Raw genomic sequence first — 18,692 nt, 5'->3', positions numbered from 1 at the left:
GCATCGATCGCAATTACCTTTTGCGATAGCCAAGTAACATGAAATCCCTCAACATATTCGATAAATAGTAGCATACTAAAAATAATTATAAAATAAAATTCTACTAGTGAGTTAACATTAATTTATTTCAATCATCATAATACTATCACATCGACCAGAGTTTTTATTATCGAAGAAAATTCATCTGTGTGTGTGTTTGTCTCACTTAACTCGTCGACCCCTCCTAAGTCCTGACCCCAGGCTGTCACCCCCCTGCCAACCTTGTGGGGACCATGCCTAGCACAACAGATTATTGAAGAAAGGTAAATACCAGGGTAAATTCGGTAAATTCAAAATTTCATTTATTTGTACCCATGTACATGGTCAGTTTTCGGTAATGGTAATATTTTTATATTATTTTTGATTTATTTTACTAGCAACACTATTATCAGAATTATACGTGAATCATGGTGGATAGGCTCGGTGAGTATTTTGACACTCAAATAAAATTAATAATAAATGATGTTAAATGTTATTCAGATCATAATGTCTAACTTTAAGTAGACAGTAGATACGAAAACAAATTTTAGCACGTTTTTCTCACAGTTACCGTGGCGTTTGCCGTTTAATTTTCATTTGCATGACATTAATTTGTTAGCACAGTTCCTTTATTACTCTTACTTTCTTATTTGTCATCTGTTAATTTATTCATTCTTTCAGTAAACAGCGAGGCAAATGCCAGGAGGATTACCATGGTGGAGAGTTGCTTCGGCAGCTCGGGACAGGTTAGTGAAATTACTATTGCATTCGACATTCATTAAAAAAAAAATAAGTTTTCATTTTATAGTTGGGCCATACGTCTCTCAACAACAACTCGATTTATCATCCCGAGTTTTATCACATTAATCTTCGGAGAGAGTTTTCTAAACAAAACGTGTTGTGCAAATTGTCTCGAGATTATAAAATGATTATTAATGATTGTATTTAGTGTTGGTATGATAATGGGGGGTTTAATGAATACATCATAATAAATAAAATTCGAATCACAACAGGTGTTTCTTAAAATATAATGCTCTTCATAAAATTATGAAGGTTTCATGTAGGTACCTAGCAACTCTATGATATCTTATTTTTCATGTATGTCAGTGTTTCCCCATCCCAGTCCCCGGTCATTTCAGACCCCGTATGATTTTTCTATGAATGAAATATTTCTCTATAGTCTCAGTTTACAGAAAATTTACATATAACCGTTAGTCTGTTTTGCTCGGTTGAAATTGACAATACTTAGATGCGACCAAGTCGTATGTTTATATTCAAGTTGGGTGCATTATAATTATTTATACAAGGACCATTGTTCAAGATATAAAAAAGATATGTCCTGAAAGATTCCAAGGACTTTGCGAAAGGCTAAAACTGTTGCAGTTAATATCTGCAATGCATATTATTTATTCAAGTGTTTAATGACAATACATTTAATAGGCCATCCATTAGATCCTTGGGACTCAAGTCCATCAGTCCAAACATGCCTGTGAAAATGTAATTATGCGGCGGATGACAATTTAAAATAATATACTTAACACAAACGTAGACCCATCCAAACCAACCTGCCTCCCCTCACACTCAGTCTTAATCGGCCCTATCGAAGGCCCTACGTTTGGATGTGATGCATCAGCAGTTTTTTACACCTGGGATGTCTCAGGAGCAGATACCCAAGACAGGTTGCCCTGCACTCAAGTGTGCTTTTCTAAAAAATGTAGATGACAAATACAAATTAATTAAGTGAATGGAATTTTAGTTCTTCTTTGTCAGGAACTCACAGCTGAGAATAGTGACCCGGACGATTTGGCTGTCGAACAGCGTTCTCAACGGGTTGGCCTCTCTCTTTTCGGCACTATACGACACGCAAGGCCTGTGTTAGTGTACTCATGTAAATGCAACTCGTGCAACCATCTGAGGCATCCAATATTTGCTTCAATATTCTGATGTGGAATCTCTAAAAGATGAGACATCCTTATTATTATGACCATTAAGGCCACACGCATTCGATAACCAATCGTGGATGTGACAAATCACAATAATTCGTGGGTTAGCACTTGTAGTTATAGTTCCAGGCCAGGTGTTCATCGATAGACTCGGTGTGAGTGTCTTTGTATGGAGAATGTAACCGGAGGTGAGGTAAATGCAGAAGTCACTGACACCTACTAGTTTTTGTAACACATTAAGCCAGTTGCCATATATGAATATTGCCACATGAAAAATTAAAATTTGGGTATCTAACCATGAACAATCAGTAAACTTTGTAGAACATATATTTGTGTCTCAATGATGCCCTATCTTTTCTTATGCGAATTGACCTTTCTTTAGTAGTAATTGTAATGTGAGAAATTGTTTGTTTTGTAGCCACTGGCAGTGCCTGGCAGGGTGCTGGTGGGGGAGGGGGTCCTCACCAAGATGTGCCGCAAGAAGCCCAAGCCGCGTCAGTTCTTTCTCTTCAACGACATCCTCGTATACGGCAATATTGTCATCAATAAGAAAAAATATAACAAACAGCACATAATCCCGCTCGAAGAGGTCAAACTGGAATCACTTAAAGATGACGCACGTGAGTTATTTTAATTAAATTTATCTAGGTATATTGATTTTACTTAATGTAAAACTTGATTTAGCTGTTAGTTTCAACAGGTGGGTGGGGAAATTATTCAAACCATTTTGTCCCACTAGTTTTTAGTAATCTGTCACATTTGTATGCTACACCCGCACTATAATACATCTTAACACACTTAAATAATGGATACAATATAAATGATTCATTCTAGGTGATGAGTTTTATAATTATCCTAAACAACCCATCGTGTAGTGAATTTGATACGTGTGACAGTGAAAACTCGTTCAATGTAATTATACATAGATACTCCTCATAGTGGCGAATTTATAGTGCTATACTGATTTTTTTATCTTATGTGGAGCAAGTAAAAAAAATTAAGTAAAGTCTATTAATTTATTTTACTCGCCTTACTCAAGTGGAATACAGTAAAACTTGTAACATTTTTTCAATATTAAAACCTAGCTATCACCATCTGTAATTTGTATTCTTAGTTAAATGAAAACAAATAAGTATGTTTGGCAAAGTTTAGCGTGCACTATTTGTTTAGGATCTCCACAGCCTACCTCCACAATTCGCCACTTGTGTGTATTGATGGTTGTGTTAGCAGCGGAGTATTGCATTTTTGTAGCGTCACTATTATATACAAAGATCTGATGATAATTAACCTTTGCTGGGAGATTTCACTTGAACGAAGAAGAGTAATCACGTTGCTAATATTAGTGCCATCTTAGGGGCTTAAATTTTAATTATACCTACTTTGTCAATGTCAATATATTTTTTAAAGAGGTTTCCCTATTATGCCAAGCACTGCAAATCATTCGCCTCAAATGTCAAAGAAATCCCACAAGAGAATACATCGGCAATTCATTCACTTTTGTTATGTGTTCTGGTTTTACTAACTTATTTATTACAAAACAGTTTTAATTGAAATCAATTAAGACTTGAGTATATTCTACTAGAAAAAATCTTTGAAAAAAATACGATGACTGTTTTCAAATAAGGAATGCCCCTAAATTTATCATTTCATTTTACGCTTCTGTGGTGTAGAGATCTATAAATTTACGTAATTCGATGCTTTTTATAATGAAAATATATCTAAAACAATCAGAAAAAATATTAAAACTATTATTAGTAAACGTTTTGTTCATTGCGAAGAAGAAAAGGAGTCATACCTAAAAAGAGAGCTGATACATTATTTAAACACGCAATGACAGGTATGGCACTGAGAAGTCTTCTATATGTGACTACAGCGACCTCTGGTTATCGACGAGATCTTGTCGGACAGTAGTTTCTATAATCCCATTTCAGTTTATTACATTTAATTCCCGGTTTTACATTCTTATTTCCCACAATTTATGGCTAATAAAATATTCAAAATTCAATTGAAATTAAAAATCAAATTTATTTTAACACATTAAATTAAATGCATTGAAGACACATCTGCAGTTGCTAAAGCGAAAGTTACGCAACACGATTGGTGGGCGATCTTTTATTTTAGCCAATTAGGGGTGGGCACACGGTATTGTTTGTCATTTTGCGGTTCGGCTCGAATGACAAAGATACCATATCATAGTATCATACTAACTACGAAATACATCGAGAGCCTAAAACTATTTTTAGTAGCATTGATGACGTACAAGACGAAACCTTCAAATCAGTTTATAATAATTGTTGAAAAGGGTTTATATCAACAAGCCAAAAATATGCACCAAACCAAAGAATTTGGCCTATAAATAGAAGGAGCCTAATGCGTTATTTCTGTTATTATATTTGAATCTATTTAGCTAACACATGAGTTGGTAAACTCGACAAATATTAACATTGATCAGTTGGCATTCCTATTTTCTGACACACGCAATGGCTGCCATTTTTTATGTTCATTGTTTTTATTTACTCGGCCTTAGTTTGCTGGGTTTTACACACATTTTATAGGCTTTTTCAACTAAATAATAATGACGAAGTATATTATTAGTTGCTCATCGCACACGCCAATTAATAAATAGATGTCATCGTAAAGGTAAATTCATATGTGGACCAATGGTCCATTTTTTGCTTCGATTTCATACATTTAGACTCTCTATATAGAAAGAGGTTTTTAACATTTCGACACCTCCTACGTATAGTATTGTAACTAACAAAATGACGCTTTTCACTTTTTTTCATTTTTCGTATCCATAGTACGTATTACTTATGATGCCATTTACAGAATTTAAAAATTCGTATTATAAGTGCATTTTCAAGCATTGCATATTTTTTCTGTATGTTTAATTTATCATGTCATGAAAGTCTTAAATTTATTTTATGTTTTATGAAATGACTATAAAAGCAATTTTATATAGAGAGTATTTTTTCCAACCTACCTATCTGACGACCCATACCATAACTTTTAATTATTGTTATTACCGAATTATGATTTTAAATACACAAAAAATCCTAGGTGAAGAATTGTATCTAGCATATACAATATATTTCACCATACCATGACGACGTAAATTATAATAAGTATCACATACAACTAAATGCATGTAAGAGGTTCCACCGTAAACTATTGTATGTGCTTTATACAATATTTCGAACAAATTCTTTTTCGCAGTATAATGTTGTAACTGCATTTTCTGATAAACCACAAAAAATATTAGATATCCTTTAATACAAAACAAATCTATTTATAATTGACAATGGACATCCCAAATTTGGCGCAAAACATTCAAAAGGTCGACTTACACCAAGCTTTTGTATCTTTAAACCGCTCTCCTGTAAAGTTGCGATTTTGAAGTTACAATACCCTATGTAGGTGGTGTCGATTTCTTCACAAAACCAATTTATATATTTTTTTATTAAAAATAATTTAATTTTTCATTTACATTTTTTTGTCAGTAAAAAATGTAAAACCTTTCACTGTATTAAAATAGGAAAATCTAGTATTAAACAAATCTTTATTGGACAGTCATCCTATTTTCTAAGAATGTTGTGGTTAATAGTAATAATTTTAATATGACTCATAACTGCAAACTGCATCACAGCAATATAATAAAGTCTGACTTCCAACTCATATCATAACTTGTTTAAAATAACACACACATTCCAATTGCCTTGTACTGAGTCAATAACTCATAAAATCCTGTATTGCCCACATTATAAATTTGAATCTTATCTGGCTCATATTATTTACAAATCCTCATTTCATGATAGCTCGAGAGTGAATATTTCAACTAAATTTATAATAAAAATTATTTTATCTGATGTGCAGCTCATTCAATAATTTTTATCTAATTTTTTTGCAATAAATTATTACAGTTTTGTATTATTTACGTCCAGTTAAAATGAAATATACTTACTGCCTTATCTAATTGTGTTGAGTAGTCAAATTTTGCAATGCATTACTAGTAAAACCTGCTATTTTCTCGTTAATAGATAACATCTAGATTGATTGATTGCACTCAATATACCTTGGGTATTATTGTTGTTTAGTTTATTGACATCCGCTGAACTTTATTTTGAATTCTGAAAAAAAATAGTAACCTCAGAAAATCGAGGTTCAACGCATTGGTTGAATTTCTCTGTGGAGTGATTGCGTAGAAACAGAAACAGAGTCCAAACGACCAACATTGAGCGGTTTATAATGCTCCATTGCAGTGTCATGGAAATGATGTATTATCGATAACAATTCTTCAATATTACGGAAGCTGTGAAATAACCTGACTTATTACATACATAATCATAAGCCGGCTCGCACATCTAAACTAAAAATATGTTGAATAAGTTTACGTGACGTCATCGTTATTCACAAAACACACGTTGCCAAATGGAGCTCGCACAATGGTGAAGTACGACATTAATTAAAAAAACATCTAGTTTTGCTAGCAACAAATTACATGCGATTCATGCTGGGAGTCGTAGCTACCAGTGTTGTAACCTGCGCAAACTGCTACGAGTCAGCCATACGGGTCATTCATATTCAGACGTCAACCTCGGCAGTCCTCGGTAGCCACATACAAAATGGCAGATGAGCGCAACGACTTTAACTTTATTCAAGAAAATGAAAAATATCCGTGTATATATGACTATACGAGGACCATGTGCCTGATTGACGGATGATGATGTCGCAATCTCTTTTCAAAATAGCCAAGTAGCCTGTGACCCCTTGCGTAAAAAGGCATTTTTAATAGCATGAAGGAAACACATTAAAAATAATTGTAGAGTATTTTTCAGATGAAATCGTAACCATGACATTTTCTTCTGTGTTTCTAACTGATTATTTTTGTTTGTGGATATATTTTATATGGAAACTATTTGTTCTCAATTTTCGTCGAATTCTCTCATTTTCGGTCGAGGGGGGTTAATCGAATGTCCACTTCTGAGACCGTGGCTTTTAAATCCATCGTGTTTTGAATAACTATGTGGATGTGTACATGAAAATTAAACTAACTGTCGTGCGAGTATCATATGAATACATATACAGTATAACACCTATTTTACGTTTTTTAAGGGACTGAAAAAAAAAACCTAATTGGAGGGAAAATGTAAAAGGGGGGGGGGGGTATTGAAAAAAAGAACATTTAAATTTTATGTTTTCAAAAAAAATAACATTCAATTAAAATTTTTATTAAAAAAATCATGCAAGTATATTAGTTTGTTGCATTTTTGTTTTTTTGTTATTTAATTCTCTTTCAAGACTATATAAACATTTAAAAGTGTCATCTTGAATATCAGCAAAGCTTGTAAAGTAGGTTTTTAAACCCTCGATGAACCTTATTGCTTTTTCTTTTGTTGGAATATCAAGCTCTTCTTCATCAGACAGTTCTTCAGCAGACAAGTCTGCTGGTGTTAAATGACTGTCAACAATCTCCAAACACCTTACGCCATTCGAATGTCACGACCCTTGTCATTGTCAAGAGCGCGTAACTCGCATATTTTGAATATTTCCGACGTAAATCGCGGGAAATAAAAACGTAAATGCGGGTATTAAATGTACTGAAATACATCGGGACTGAAAAAATTACACGCAATTGCCGGGAAAACGTGAATTCCGGGCACATAAAAACGAGGTTATACTGTATTTATTTTTTAGAGTAATAATCTTGTCTTATATTGTTGTTTTAGAATTTCGCAATGGATGGCTCATTCGCACTGCATCAAAGTCATTCGCTGTGTACGCAGCCACCACTACAGAGAAGGACGAATGGATGGCGCACATAGACAAATGCATCTTAGATCTCCTTAGAAAAAGTATGTGAGAACAAGCCATTATGCCAACATGAACTGCCATGCATAATTTTTTTCAGATTTGCACAAATATTACGAACGCTAGTAGAATCTCAATTATCCAGATTTCAATGATTGTCAGATTTTTATGAACATTAAAACACATCAGAGCATAGAAGAATGGTGAAATTTTGGAAGAATCATTAACAATTTTGCCTCTAGAACCTTGACGGTTAAGTCACACTTAAGTTTATTAAGGAAATAATAGGAAGGGTTATGATCCCCCTTCAAAATCTCAATGAAATCATATAATTTCACAACTGAATGTGCACATTTTTTACATTTTCACTACTCAATTCCTATAGGCTGGTGCGATCGACCGAAATCCATCCCGAGACCAATTAATGTTTTTGTTATGCTTTCAGGCGGGAAGAAGGCGGTGGAAGTCCACGCGGCAGTGTGGGTGCCTGACAATGACGCTCCCGTCTGCATGCACTGCAAAAAAACACAGTTCACAGTACTCAACCGTAGGGTGAGTTACGTGGGTCGGCTTGCCTGGCAAAAATATCTATTTCTGAAGGAATTTGACAGTTGCAACAAAGATAGTTTGATTGGTTTTTACAATAACATTTATGAAATACAATTTAAACCTTACGTATGACTGAGAACTTACTTACTCAGATGAAAATGATAACAGAAGAATGACGCCGTGTGCAGACTAGTCTTTTTATCGAAAGTGGATTCTATATAAAAAAAAAAACAATTGCCCAACTTAATTAACCAATAGTTTCCACTGCAGTTGTCATAATTTTTCAGAGTCACATCTGAACACTCAGCCAGCTTGAAAGATACCCGTTGAAATTGGAAATGAAAAGTTCATATTTATCTAAACCTTTTACATGTGTGTCTTTTTATAATTTAAAATATAATTATTATCATCTACTGAAATTGTAACACATCTTTGAAATTGTTTTCTTATATACGTGAACGTGGGATGCTATAAACCTACTTCATAGAAACGCCATATATTTATTTTCTTTAAAATCTGTTTCATAGGAATTTTGGCATTCATTGATATAATTGAAAATGGGTTAAATCAGGAAGCGATAATTGAAGTGATCTATGTTCATAAGTAACCAAGTTTAGTAAATCGACTTCAGTGTAAAATATGAGATTATAAATTCTACCTAACTGTTGAACATTCTTTAAGTGAGGTCTTGTCCTTAAATGATGTGTTATGTACATGGATTTATCATGCAGGATAGACTTTTAGCTTAATTCGCATGCATCCACAATTTCTTGGCAATCCGTAACGCAATCAGAGCTGATCATTTATTGGCCTATTGTTATTGGGCGGTATGCATCCAATGGGATTTTATATCACTAAGATGCAGATGAGCCCAAACTAAACATGAAAATAATCAGACCTCATAAATCTACTGTTACTAGTCTGAAAGATATGTATGTAATATATCTCCATACACATCTCCATAAAATCCAGCTTCGTCTCTTAGTTAAATAGAATTACACCGGAGGTCGATTGCGAAGTCATTTATATTATTATCATATCAACCGACATTATTTTAAATTTCACGACTACCTTTAAACATGATTTTTTATTAATGTCAATGACATTTTATTTTGCTATTCATTTTTTTTTTTAAAAAGTTTGCAAAAAGAAAATATTCTATTTGCAGTTCTAAATGTGCTTGACAGTTTGACTACCGAATTTGACACTAAAGCGCCAAATATGTTATGATGCACGTCTCGTACTATCATGTGATGTCACAGTAAGCTGCCACTACCGGAAAAAAGTGTGTAATGTCATTTTTCTTGGTGTTTAAAATGTTATCAGACTAATGCTCTCATCCTGTAGCACATTTTGAACGTTTAAACGAACATTGTCAGTTGGCAAAATCTGCCGAAATCACCAGAACAACAATGAAGTCACCTCACGCGTACCGCACTGCATCGACACCCACATGACTCAATGAACGTTTTTTATCATTTTCTACATGCTTACCCATTTTCAAAGCATGTCAAAATCGCGTGTTTTTTGTTTTTAGCGGTTGGCACTATGTATTTTCTATAAGAATGTTGTCTATTATCTATGGTCTGCAGGTTGGGTTCATTTCAAAATATTATCTGGATGTAATATCGCAAGTAATTTTAACATACACTTAGAAACTGTTAAAATTAATTGATATTAGCATGAATAATAATTCAAAATACTAATATATTAGAATTGGCACTCTCCATCATTGAATTTAGAGAGATGGTGATCGTTCAAAATATTCTGCAAAATGACTCTGAATTCTGCATAGACTAAATTTGTCACCGTGACTGTACAAAACGTGCATCTCGATATAATCACAACTTAACAGCCTTACATCTTTGTTTATAAGTTTTTTTATTGTTTGAAGGGGTATACAGTAAAACCTTGTTAACCCGATCGCCGCGGATGGGACATATGTTGTTTTTAACATAAGCACTGATACTGGGCGGATGTCGCACCACCTGATACCGAAAATTGAAATGTCGGTAAAGTAGGAAATACTTCACGCATAGTATTCATTTTTGTATTGAAAAATGCTCTGATTCGTGTTAGTACCTCCATATCAATAACTTTGTCAAAAATATGTTGTTTTAATTTCATAAACATCGATCTTTCGAACCCTCTCGATCTATTGAGATTCGCCGGTACGATTGCATCAGTTCAAATCTATGCGCTATTTTACAGCGTCTGCGCACTAGGTATACCAAATATTTTCATTCGAGTTGAGTGTGCGCCGAGTGATTTACCGTGTAAAGTTGAATATTCACCGCTATCTTTACAACACCATGTTTGCGGGAATAAAAGACAACCAAAAAAAAGAACCGAAAACAGAAATGTGTCGTCGAAATATTTCTAAATATGTACTTGAACTTGTGTTCTGGATTATGTCATATTACTCATGGTCATGTGTCACCCCAATTGTTTGAAAGTCATAAATCGTGCTCATTATTGAAAGTCGTAAATATGAAGTAAAGATGCGTCCACATGGTATGAAAAAATATAATATATTATTATATTTTAGTTTAGACGATTGCGAGTTTTACCAATAAATTACGAATTACTATGAAGGAATAATATATAAAACGTATAAATGATTGATTAAAAAAAAACACACACGGGTATACAATATAATATAAAATATAAATCATGGAATATTGACTTTTCAACTTTATTACATATTATCTTTGCTGCAATTTAATGTGTATAAAATTTTAAAACCTCACGCAAAAAATGTTTTTATAGCATATTACGCAGATTTTACAAAATAAATATTGTTTTTTTTTATAAAAAATAAAATGACAATCACTAACATAACACAATGCTCAATAAAACTGAAAAGTTTTTTTTTTTTTTTTCGACCATGTCCGATCCTGATAGGATCATATGGGCCTCCACAGAGTGGAGGTTTGTATTGACAGATTTTGTTTTTTACGAGAAATGGATGTCAGCCACTTGCTCAACCTATTAGGTCCATACCCTGACACACACAAATTGAAAAAACATTATAGTCCAACGCTTATGCCGCGCGGCCACCGTGGGCGTTTAATCTAGTATAGTCTAGTGGGAAAGTTTAATCTAGTAAAAATCCAAATTTCACTCAAAAAAGAACAAAAGAAATTATTAAAATATTTCAACCAATGTGGACTCAACTTTACGCGAACCGTAAAACATGTAATAATATGCGACACAATAAAATCTATTTCAATATTTTTAAATGGCATTTTTAAGTGTTTCTAACATGAGTAAAATAAAATAGTGAGTGATTTATTAAATTTCATGGGCGCACAATCAAAGAGACGCGATACTTTTTCAATGCAAGGGACTATGGGTGTTTTATTAAAGTAAACACAGCTAAATTCAACAATCGATTCTATTTTTTGTGTGGCACTTCGAACCTTATGTATCTAGGTATGATAACAGTTATACCAGCTATTTTTAATTGCCTTATATATCACCATACTACAGTGAAGAATAGCATTTAGAAAAACTGTACCGCAGACAAGGCTTCTTACGTATTGAAATGTCCGCGGCGATCGGGTTAATACGAATTCCATGGGACCGAAAATCGAAGAAAAATTAGAATTACGAAATGTATGGGGGGAAAATATTAAAATATTGAAAAAAAAATAGATGTGAGTACCGAATTGGGTCATAAAATGTCAGGACTATTTTTATTACCATCATAAAATAAGTAATTTTTGATGTTTTAAGAAAAGTCCTGTCATAATTTTCAACGACTGGCTCATGAAATAGTGTACCTACTTTATTACGATTTATTGAATATTTTTATATGCCAGGGGCTGTAAAATCATTTTGAATTACGAAATTCGAATTAAAGGTATGGTTTTATATGAAAATATTGTGCAAGGGATTTTTTTTTGGGAAAATTTCGAATAACGGCGAATTTCGAATTATCAGTGTTCTTACTAACGAGGTTTTACTGTATTATGTCAGCCAAAAATAATCAAATTAAATACGTTGTTATGAAAAATTAATCAAAATTTTATGTACAGGGAGTACATGGAGTTTAATTCAATGTTTATAATTAGTCCTACAAAGCAGTTCCATGTGTAAGACAATGTTGCAGCAAACAATTCGTCATATACTAATCCATTATCATCTGGGTAACCCTATTTAAAGTATAGTTAACAATGATATGAATGCGTAGACTAATATTTTTTGTGGTGTGTTTCTAGCACCACTGCCGCAAGTGTGGGTCAGTGGTTTGTGGGCCATGCTCGTCCAAGCGCTGCCTGCTGCCGGGGCAGAGCAGCAAGCCGTTGCGGGTGTGTCTGCAGTGTTTCGACCAGCTCAGCCGCGACAGACAGCGGACCAGTGCCACCCTCACAGGTCAGTTGTAACCGAAGCTGTTGGAACCCCCAATCTTTTCAAGATTCGGTTCCAGTGAATAAATTAAATAGGATTAGGTTCCGGATCTTTAAAAATCAATATACATATCATTATCACATTTCTGTAAGTATTAACTGTAGGTGTTCAACCACAATAGTAAAAAAAATGTAAAATGTATACTTCACTGACATCCAATTGGCCGGCCATGTTGCTCAGCGAGTGGACAAATGCCGTCATACAGTGATACCCAAAGGGTATTGGACGACCACAGGGACACGGTAAAAACTGCTGAATAGACAAACTCATAAAGTTTGGTGGATGTACACGGTAGCGAAGAACTAGGGACTGAAAAGAGTGATAGGAACTAAGGAAGGCCTTTCAGTAGATCGACCCTGATGATGATAAATGTATTTTAATATTTAAAAATGATGTTTACTTTTTCTTTGTAGTCTTATACATAAATTCTAACATGAATGAATTTTTCCTAAGGTTCAGAAACAAAAATAACAATCGTGTTTGAATTACAGAGAAAGGTGGTTCGACAGCGTCCCCACGGACTGTGAGTGGAATCGCCAACCCTTCAGCAGTTGGCGGAGGCGCTGCAGAGACTGCGGGGTCGGGCGGAGACTCATCGGGGGAGGATGACAGCGACGATGAGGATGATCAGACTCACCGAGCGCAAGACGAAAACCTTTATGAAGTACGTACAACACTCACTTATTTAACTGACACTATTGATAGAGCTACTGTTAAATCAGATAATGTCCTCTCTTCAGGTGTTGAAATGAGATATTCTACAACACTCAGTTTTAAGACTAAGTTTGCTAAGTCAAAAGGGCGAATGTGACAATTTTTTGAAATGATAATTTTATTAATTTTGTCATATTACATTTTTAACGACTCTACCAATAAATACTTGTGACTATGTCGTGGAATAACTCTTGCTAATGCACTTTCGGGATACTGAAAACTACATTCTTAGGTTCTTCACAATCAAACCTCCTAAATACGTCCATACACCCCTTTGCCATAGCACTCACGGTATTATGAAAGTGAATTTTAAAAACTAACCAATACCATCTGCAATTTGTGTGATTAATTCAATGAAAACAAATAAGTATGGCTAACAATGTTTAGTGTGCACTATTTATGTCGGATCTCCACAGCCTATATCCACCCTTCGTCGCTGTGTGAAGTAGATCCAGTGCACTGATAATAATGAATTATTTCAATTTAATAAATATTATTCTCCAGCAGGGTTTCCGAAGCCATTTTGGCAAAAAAGTCCTTGAGCGGTTAGAAAGTATCAGCTGTAAATGATGTTCCTCTGTAAGACAATATTATCATAAGTTTTCCGTTGTGGGTGTATTTTATTTCCATATGAATGTGTGTGTGTATGCGATTGATTGTGTGTGTGCTTAATTAAATGTGTGTCAGTGTTTAATATTCAAAGGGTTTTCCGTAAGGATAATATTTACACACAGACGTATTATCCAGTATTTTAATTTTGATTTTTTATGTATAGTAAATAATGAACTGACTTTGAAACCAAAAACTAAATACCAATTTTTTGAGTCTCCCATTTTTTGATTTGGTTTAATTGTCTTTTTTCACTAAATGTATCTTGATGATTTTATTTATTTATATAATATTGATTGTTATATTTTGTCCCATACTAATACAACCGTTTTGAATTCCGTATAATAATTTTCTGTACATTTTTAAATGATTGGTTTTAGTGTAATTTAAAAAAAAACTAATTTAATGTGCAGAAGAGTACATTTAAAACAATAAATGATATGCGAATTCCAATGCTCAGTGAGTGAGCTTTAGTGTTACTAAGTTCAATAATACATACACAAGAATTATTAGTGCAAATAGCCTTGTACATTTTACGCATACGTAAAATGCAGCCGTAATCATTTTGTGTGGATTTAAAATGGTTTTCGATCATGTGAAATTTACACACCAATCTCTTGACGGATTACCGTTTTTTCAACTCTGAATTCAAAATATTTACTATTACATAAAATGTTTTTAGTATCTATGCCCACATAACATAAATTTATGGTAACGAAACGAACCATATAAACGAAAACGCATCAAATGGCACATTCTTATGAACCATGTTGGCTGTTAAATAGTTACTATGTAGATACCTATATTTTTATCAATTCTGTATTTTCAAGAAAACTCCGATAAATAACATTTTTCATTTGTTTTAATTTTTAAAAAATATGTTATTTCTGACACATACATATAAATTAATTATGAATTCTTGTGTTTTAATCTGGGATTTTAAGTTCAAAAAATCGAGTGGGATTCCAGGATTATAAACACTTATGAAATCCAGTACGATATAATATGGCACGAACGATCTTGAGACATATGTATATGTTTTTGTTTCTCAAATATTATTGTTTAACCCTTTTACTGCTGAGAAAACTCCCAAGCGTTTTTTGCCAAAAAATCGTTGATTTAGTTTTTTTTAAATAAATAATTCTACACATGTTTTAAAAATTTGAAACTTTTTTTGTGTGTTATCAATGGTGTATAAAGCAATAATAAGTAATAATATTGATAGTTTACATCAATAAAACAAAAGAAAAAAATAATGTATCAATATGTATTTAGAAATGAACGGATAAAACTATGTTTGAACTACAAAACAAGTGTGACATCATTTTTTTATTTATAATTGATATATCAAATTTTATAGTATAATCTATTCTTATCTAGGATTAACAGAAAAAAAATAAACATATTATTTCTCTATGAAATAGAATTTTTATAAAGTAATCAAACAAAATCGTATAGTGTCAAGGTATTCAAGAATATTATTCAATTCACGAAATTGCAAGAGAATTCGATACAGTATGGAAGACTAACTGATATGTGATTGAAGTAATTTCAAAAAATAATTTTCAAAGCAATAAATCATTTATAATAATATTTATTCATGTATTTTTTCACCATCTACCAAAAGAACAGTGGGCATCCATTGTTTGTTCCGGTCAGTTCATAAAAATTACAAAATTCATTTTGTAATGTGATATATGAATCATAAAACAACTAAAAGAAAATCATAACTTAAAATGTGTCATAAAAATAATGTTTTATTATTTTTATGACCCTCTTTGGTCTCAGTTCCACAGCAAGAGCAATTATGACTTTTGAGTTATTGGGTATGACAAATTATAAAAAAGTGTGACACTAAAATAAATATTATTCACACCCAACACAGAGTGAATATAGTGCTTTGTCTACACCAGACGAAATATGTCAGGAAAAAATTTGGAATAAATCGTAAATTTGGTTCCTAACTTTCGGCCGATGGATCGGCCCAGATGGAGTTTTCACATAAGTATGGTGGGCCGAAATATTGGCCCAATGGGTGTAAGAGGGTTAACATATGTATTTCCGTTATGAATTAGTTTAATAAAGAAAATTTTAGCCTAAATTTAAATACTAACTTTTACTAACCCTAGCATATTAACTACTCATGGTTTTAGAATTTTCAGCCGACATTTTACAATGACGGCGAAAAGACTGAGGAGATCCACGCGACCCAAGACAACGGAGCCACGCCCAAGTAATGGCCATCGACACTCAGACTGGTCACGTCAACAACAACCCGGAGGGTACAAGATTTTCCGCCGCGTTATCTCTTTAGTCAATTTCTTCAGCCAGCGTCTGAAAATATTGTTATTGTAATATTTAAAAGTCATCCTAAACCAAGACAATTAAGTTCACAGACATTTTTGATATTTTCAGACTTTAACGTGGTATATTCGTTTAGTTTTTTTTTTTTTTTTTCACATTTATATTATGACAATTCACAACATAGTCTAGGTGCCACATTTAAAATAAACTATGTAAAATTATATAGTTCTATCCAACACGGTTACGAGTATTTCAAAACCTTCAGTTCGCCGTGTGACACTTTTAAAACACTGGATAAAACTGGTAGAAAGGTTTCCGCCTGACTTATTTTGACAAAAGGCACTCTAGTTTAAGTAGTACGGAACTCTAAATAGTGTAAATTGACAGATTATGTGCTATTTTATATTTTACAACATCACAAAATGAAGTTCCTTAAAAGAAGACATTAAATATATACTATATATCATTTTTATTTATAAACATTCTCAATGTGACCAGCGATAAATGGCATGGTTAATTTATCAATTGACATAAAATATTTTTTATTATCTTTTGTATTTTAAACACTCATACTTTTAAAAGAAAACCATTCAGCCTTCACGAACTCTGTTTATTAAAAGTAATTAATAAAAAAAACTGCTATAAATAATAAATTAGCCAATGATCATTACTTTTTTTATTACTCTAAAGTCTAATGCCTTGTTGGTTAGTATAATTACATGGACATTTTCAATGGAAAATATGGAAATGTGGACATTTTTAAGTCTAGTCTAAATTTTTGTTTTGTGACTGAAATATATATTTTTTAATGGTAACCTCACATTTAAAATGGTAACTATTCTACGCCTTATCGAAATTTCTTGATTTAAAAACTGTACATTGCTAATTTATTAAATAATACATTCTTTATGCTGTTGGCAGATAATATTATAATAATCTGCATAATAAATATATCTTGAAATGAATTCCTCATCGGAGTGTGCTATATTACATGTTCGATTGTGTCAATATCAAGTGCATCATTTAAGTGATTATATAATTCTATAAGTTTCCCTGTACACTATTTTATATTGTATTCGCTTGGAAGCTATTGCACAATACATTTTTAACCTAAGACAATTCTCAATATTGATAATTTTTTAAATTATTTGATTTCAAACACTTCGAAATGTTTTCGAAATTTCACACACAATGAAATCAAAATTATGTATATTTTTTGTTATTGTTCAGTCAGCCTTCTATCACGGCATGAATGCTGTCATATATAGTGACCGCAGAAGATGGATTTGGTTTGGTTGGAAAGTAATACACCGTTTACACGTACATGGATTTACTGCTGACAGTATGTATTATCGCGGCTATAACAAAAAAATGCAAAACACGTATTATTGTGCAAATTGCAAGATTGCATGCATGGACCAAAAAAGTTCAGAAGCTTCTGAATTTTCACGCGACAATTGGACTATGTAATATCTGCGCTTTGTTTATGTGAAAGCGTTTAAATTATGTACGCTAACGTTATACCCCGTTTACATGTGCATGGATTCACTGCTGACATTAGGTATTATCGTGGCCATAACAAAAAAATACATGTGTAAAGACATATTATTTTGCAAATTGCAAGATTTCATGCATGATCAAAAAAATTCAGAAGCTTCTGAATTTTCACATGACGCGACAATTGGACTGTGTGATATCTGCGCCTGCGTAGTAGAATTATACTGGCGAACCTTCCGGTAAAAAAACGAACTACACTACGTAGGGAGTCATTTTGAGGTTAACCGATTTTCATGAACTGTCATAGTACCATACAATGACAACGCCGCGTCTCGCTAACTCTTAAAGAATGAGATTTACAATACATTCAGGACTTACGTGTTAACAGTTATTATCGCGATAGTTTAAAATACACACTTGCTGCAAGTAAATCCATGCACATGTACAGGCACTATAAATGTGACTGAATGGCAAGTCTGTAGTACATAAATGGTTCAACTGTAATATAATTAAAAATGTTTCAATACAGATAATAATATATATACTACAGTATAAAACACACCTTTCCTTAATTCACTGTTTATGTCTGTTTCTTAATTGCGGGTATAATTTTTCATACAGTGTAGAGTTTCTGAATTTTGTGACTAAACTTATACAGTAAAACCCCGTTAATACGAACACGGTTAATTCATATTTACTAAAAATCATAAAATCTATTTTTCCATTAATTCAATGAATGAACCATAATAGTCATCATTGGTAATATTCTTTAACGGAAAAATATTATGCCGTTAATGTTACTGTTTTTTCCATACATTTTATATTTCATAATTTGAA

General features: G+C 32.9%; 1 protein-coding gene across 2 annotated transcripts; it reads left to right on the top strand.

Annotated features, from left to right (window-relative positions):
- The first annotated feature begins 429 nt into the window (after positions 1-429).
- Positions 430-17,935, top strand: LOC147074560 (pleckstrin homology domain-containing family F member 2-like). Of its 2 annotated transcripts, none has more exons than XM_085943469.1 (8): positions 430-462; positions 700-764; positions 2,380-2,581; positions 7,688-7,813; positions 8,215-8,321; positions 12,542-12,695; positions 13,223-13,395; positions 16,217-17,935. In XM_085943469.1, the coding sequence occupies exons 1-8, from the start codon at positions 447-449 to the stop codon at positions 16,289-16,291; spliced, it is 918 nt and encodes a 305-aa protein (XP_085799595.1). In that variant the 5' UTR covers positions 430-446; the 3' UTR covers positions 16,292-17,935. The 2 variants fall into 2 exon arrangements, with proteins under 2 accessions (XP_085799595.1, XP_085799594.1); XM_085943468.1 differs by having other exon boundaries at positions 16,208-16,983.
- Positions 17,936-18,692: the final 757 nt, after the last annotated feature.

This window comes from Rhyacophila brunnea, unplaced genomic scaffold (assembly GCF_057557595.1).
Source record: "Rhyacophila brunnea isolate RB1 unplaced genomic scaffold, BYU_Rbru_1.0 scaffold_16, whole genome shotgun sequence".
NCBI lineage: Eukaryota > Metazoa > Arthropoda > Insecta > Trichoptera > Rhyacophilidae > Rhyacophila > Rhyacophila brunnea.
This window is presented reverse-complemented; position numbering and strand designations above follow the sequence as displayed.

What these genes read in the sequence shown, in the direction of transcription:
- LOC147074560 (XM_085943468.1), top strand. An exon ending in ATCACTTAAAGATGACGCAC is followed by an intron (nt 2,582 to 7,687) that starts GTGAGTTATTTT and finishes TTGTTGTTTTAG; the next exon opens with AATTTCGCAATGGATGGCTC. An exon ending in AAGACGAAAACCTTTATGAA is followed by an intron (nt 13,396 to 16,207) that starts GTACGTACAACA and finishes TCATGGTTTTAG; the next exon opens with AATTTTCAGCCGACATTTTA.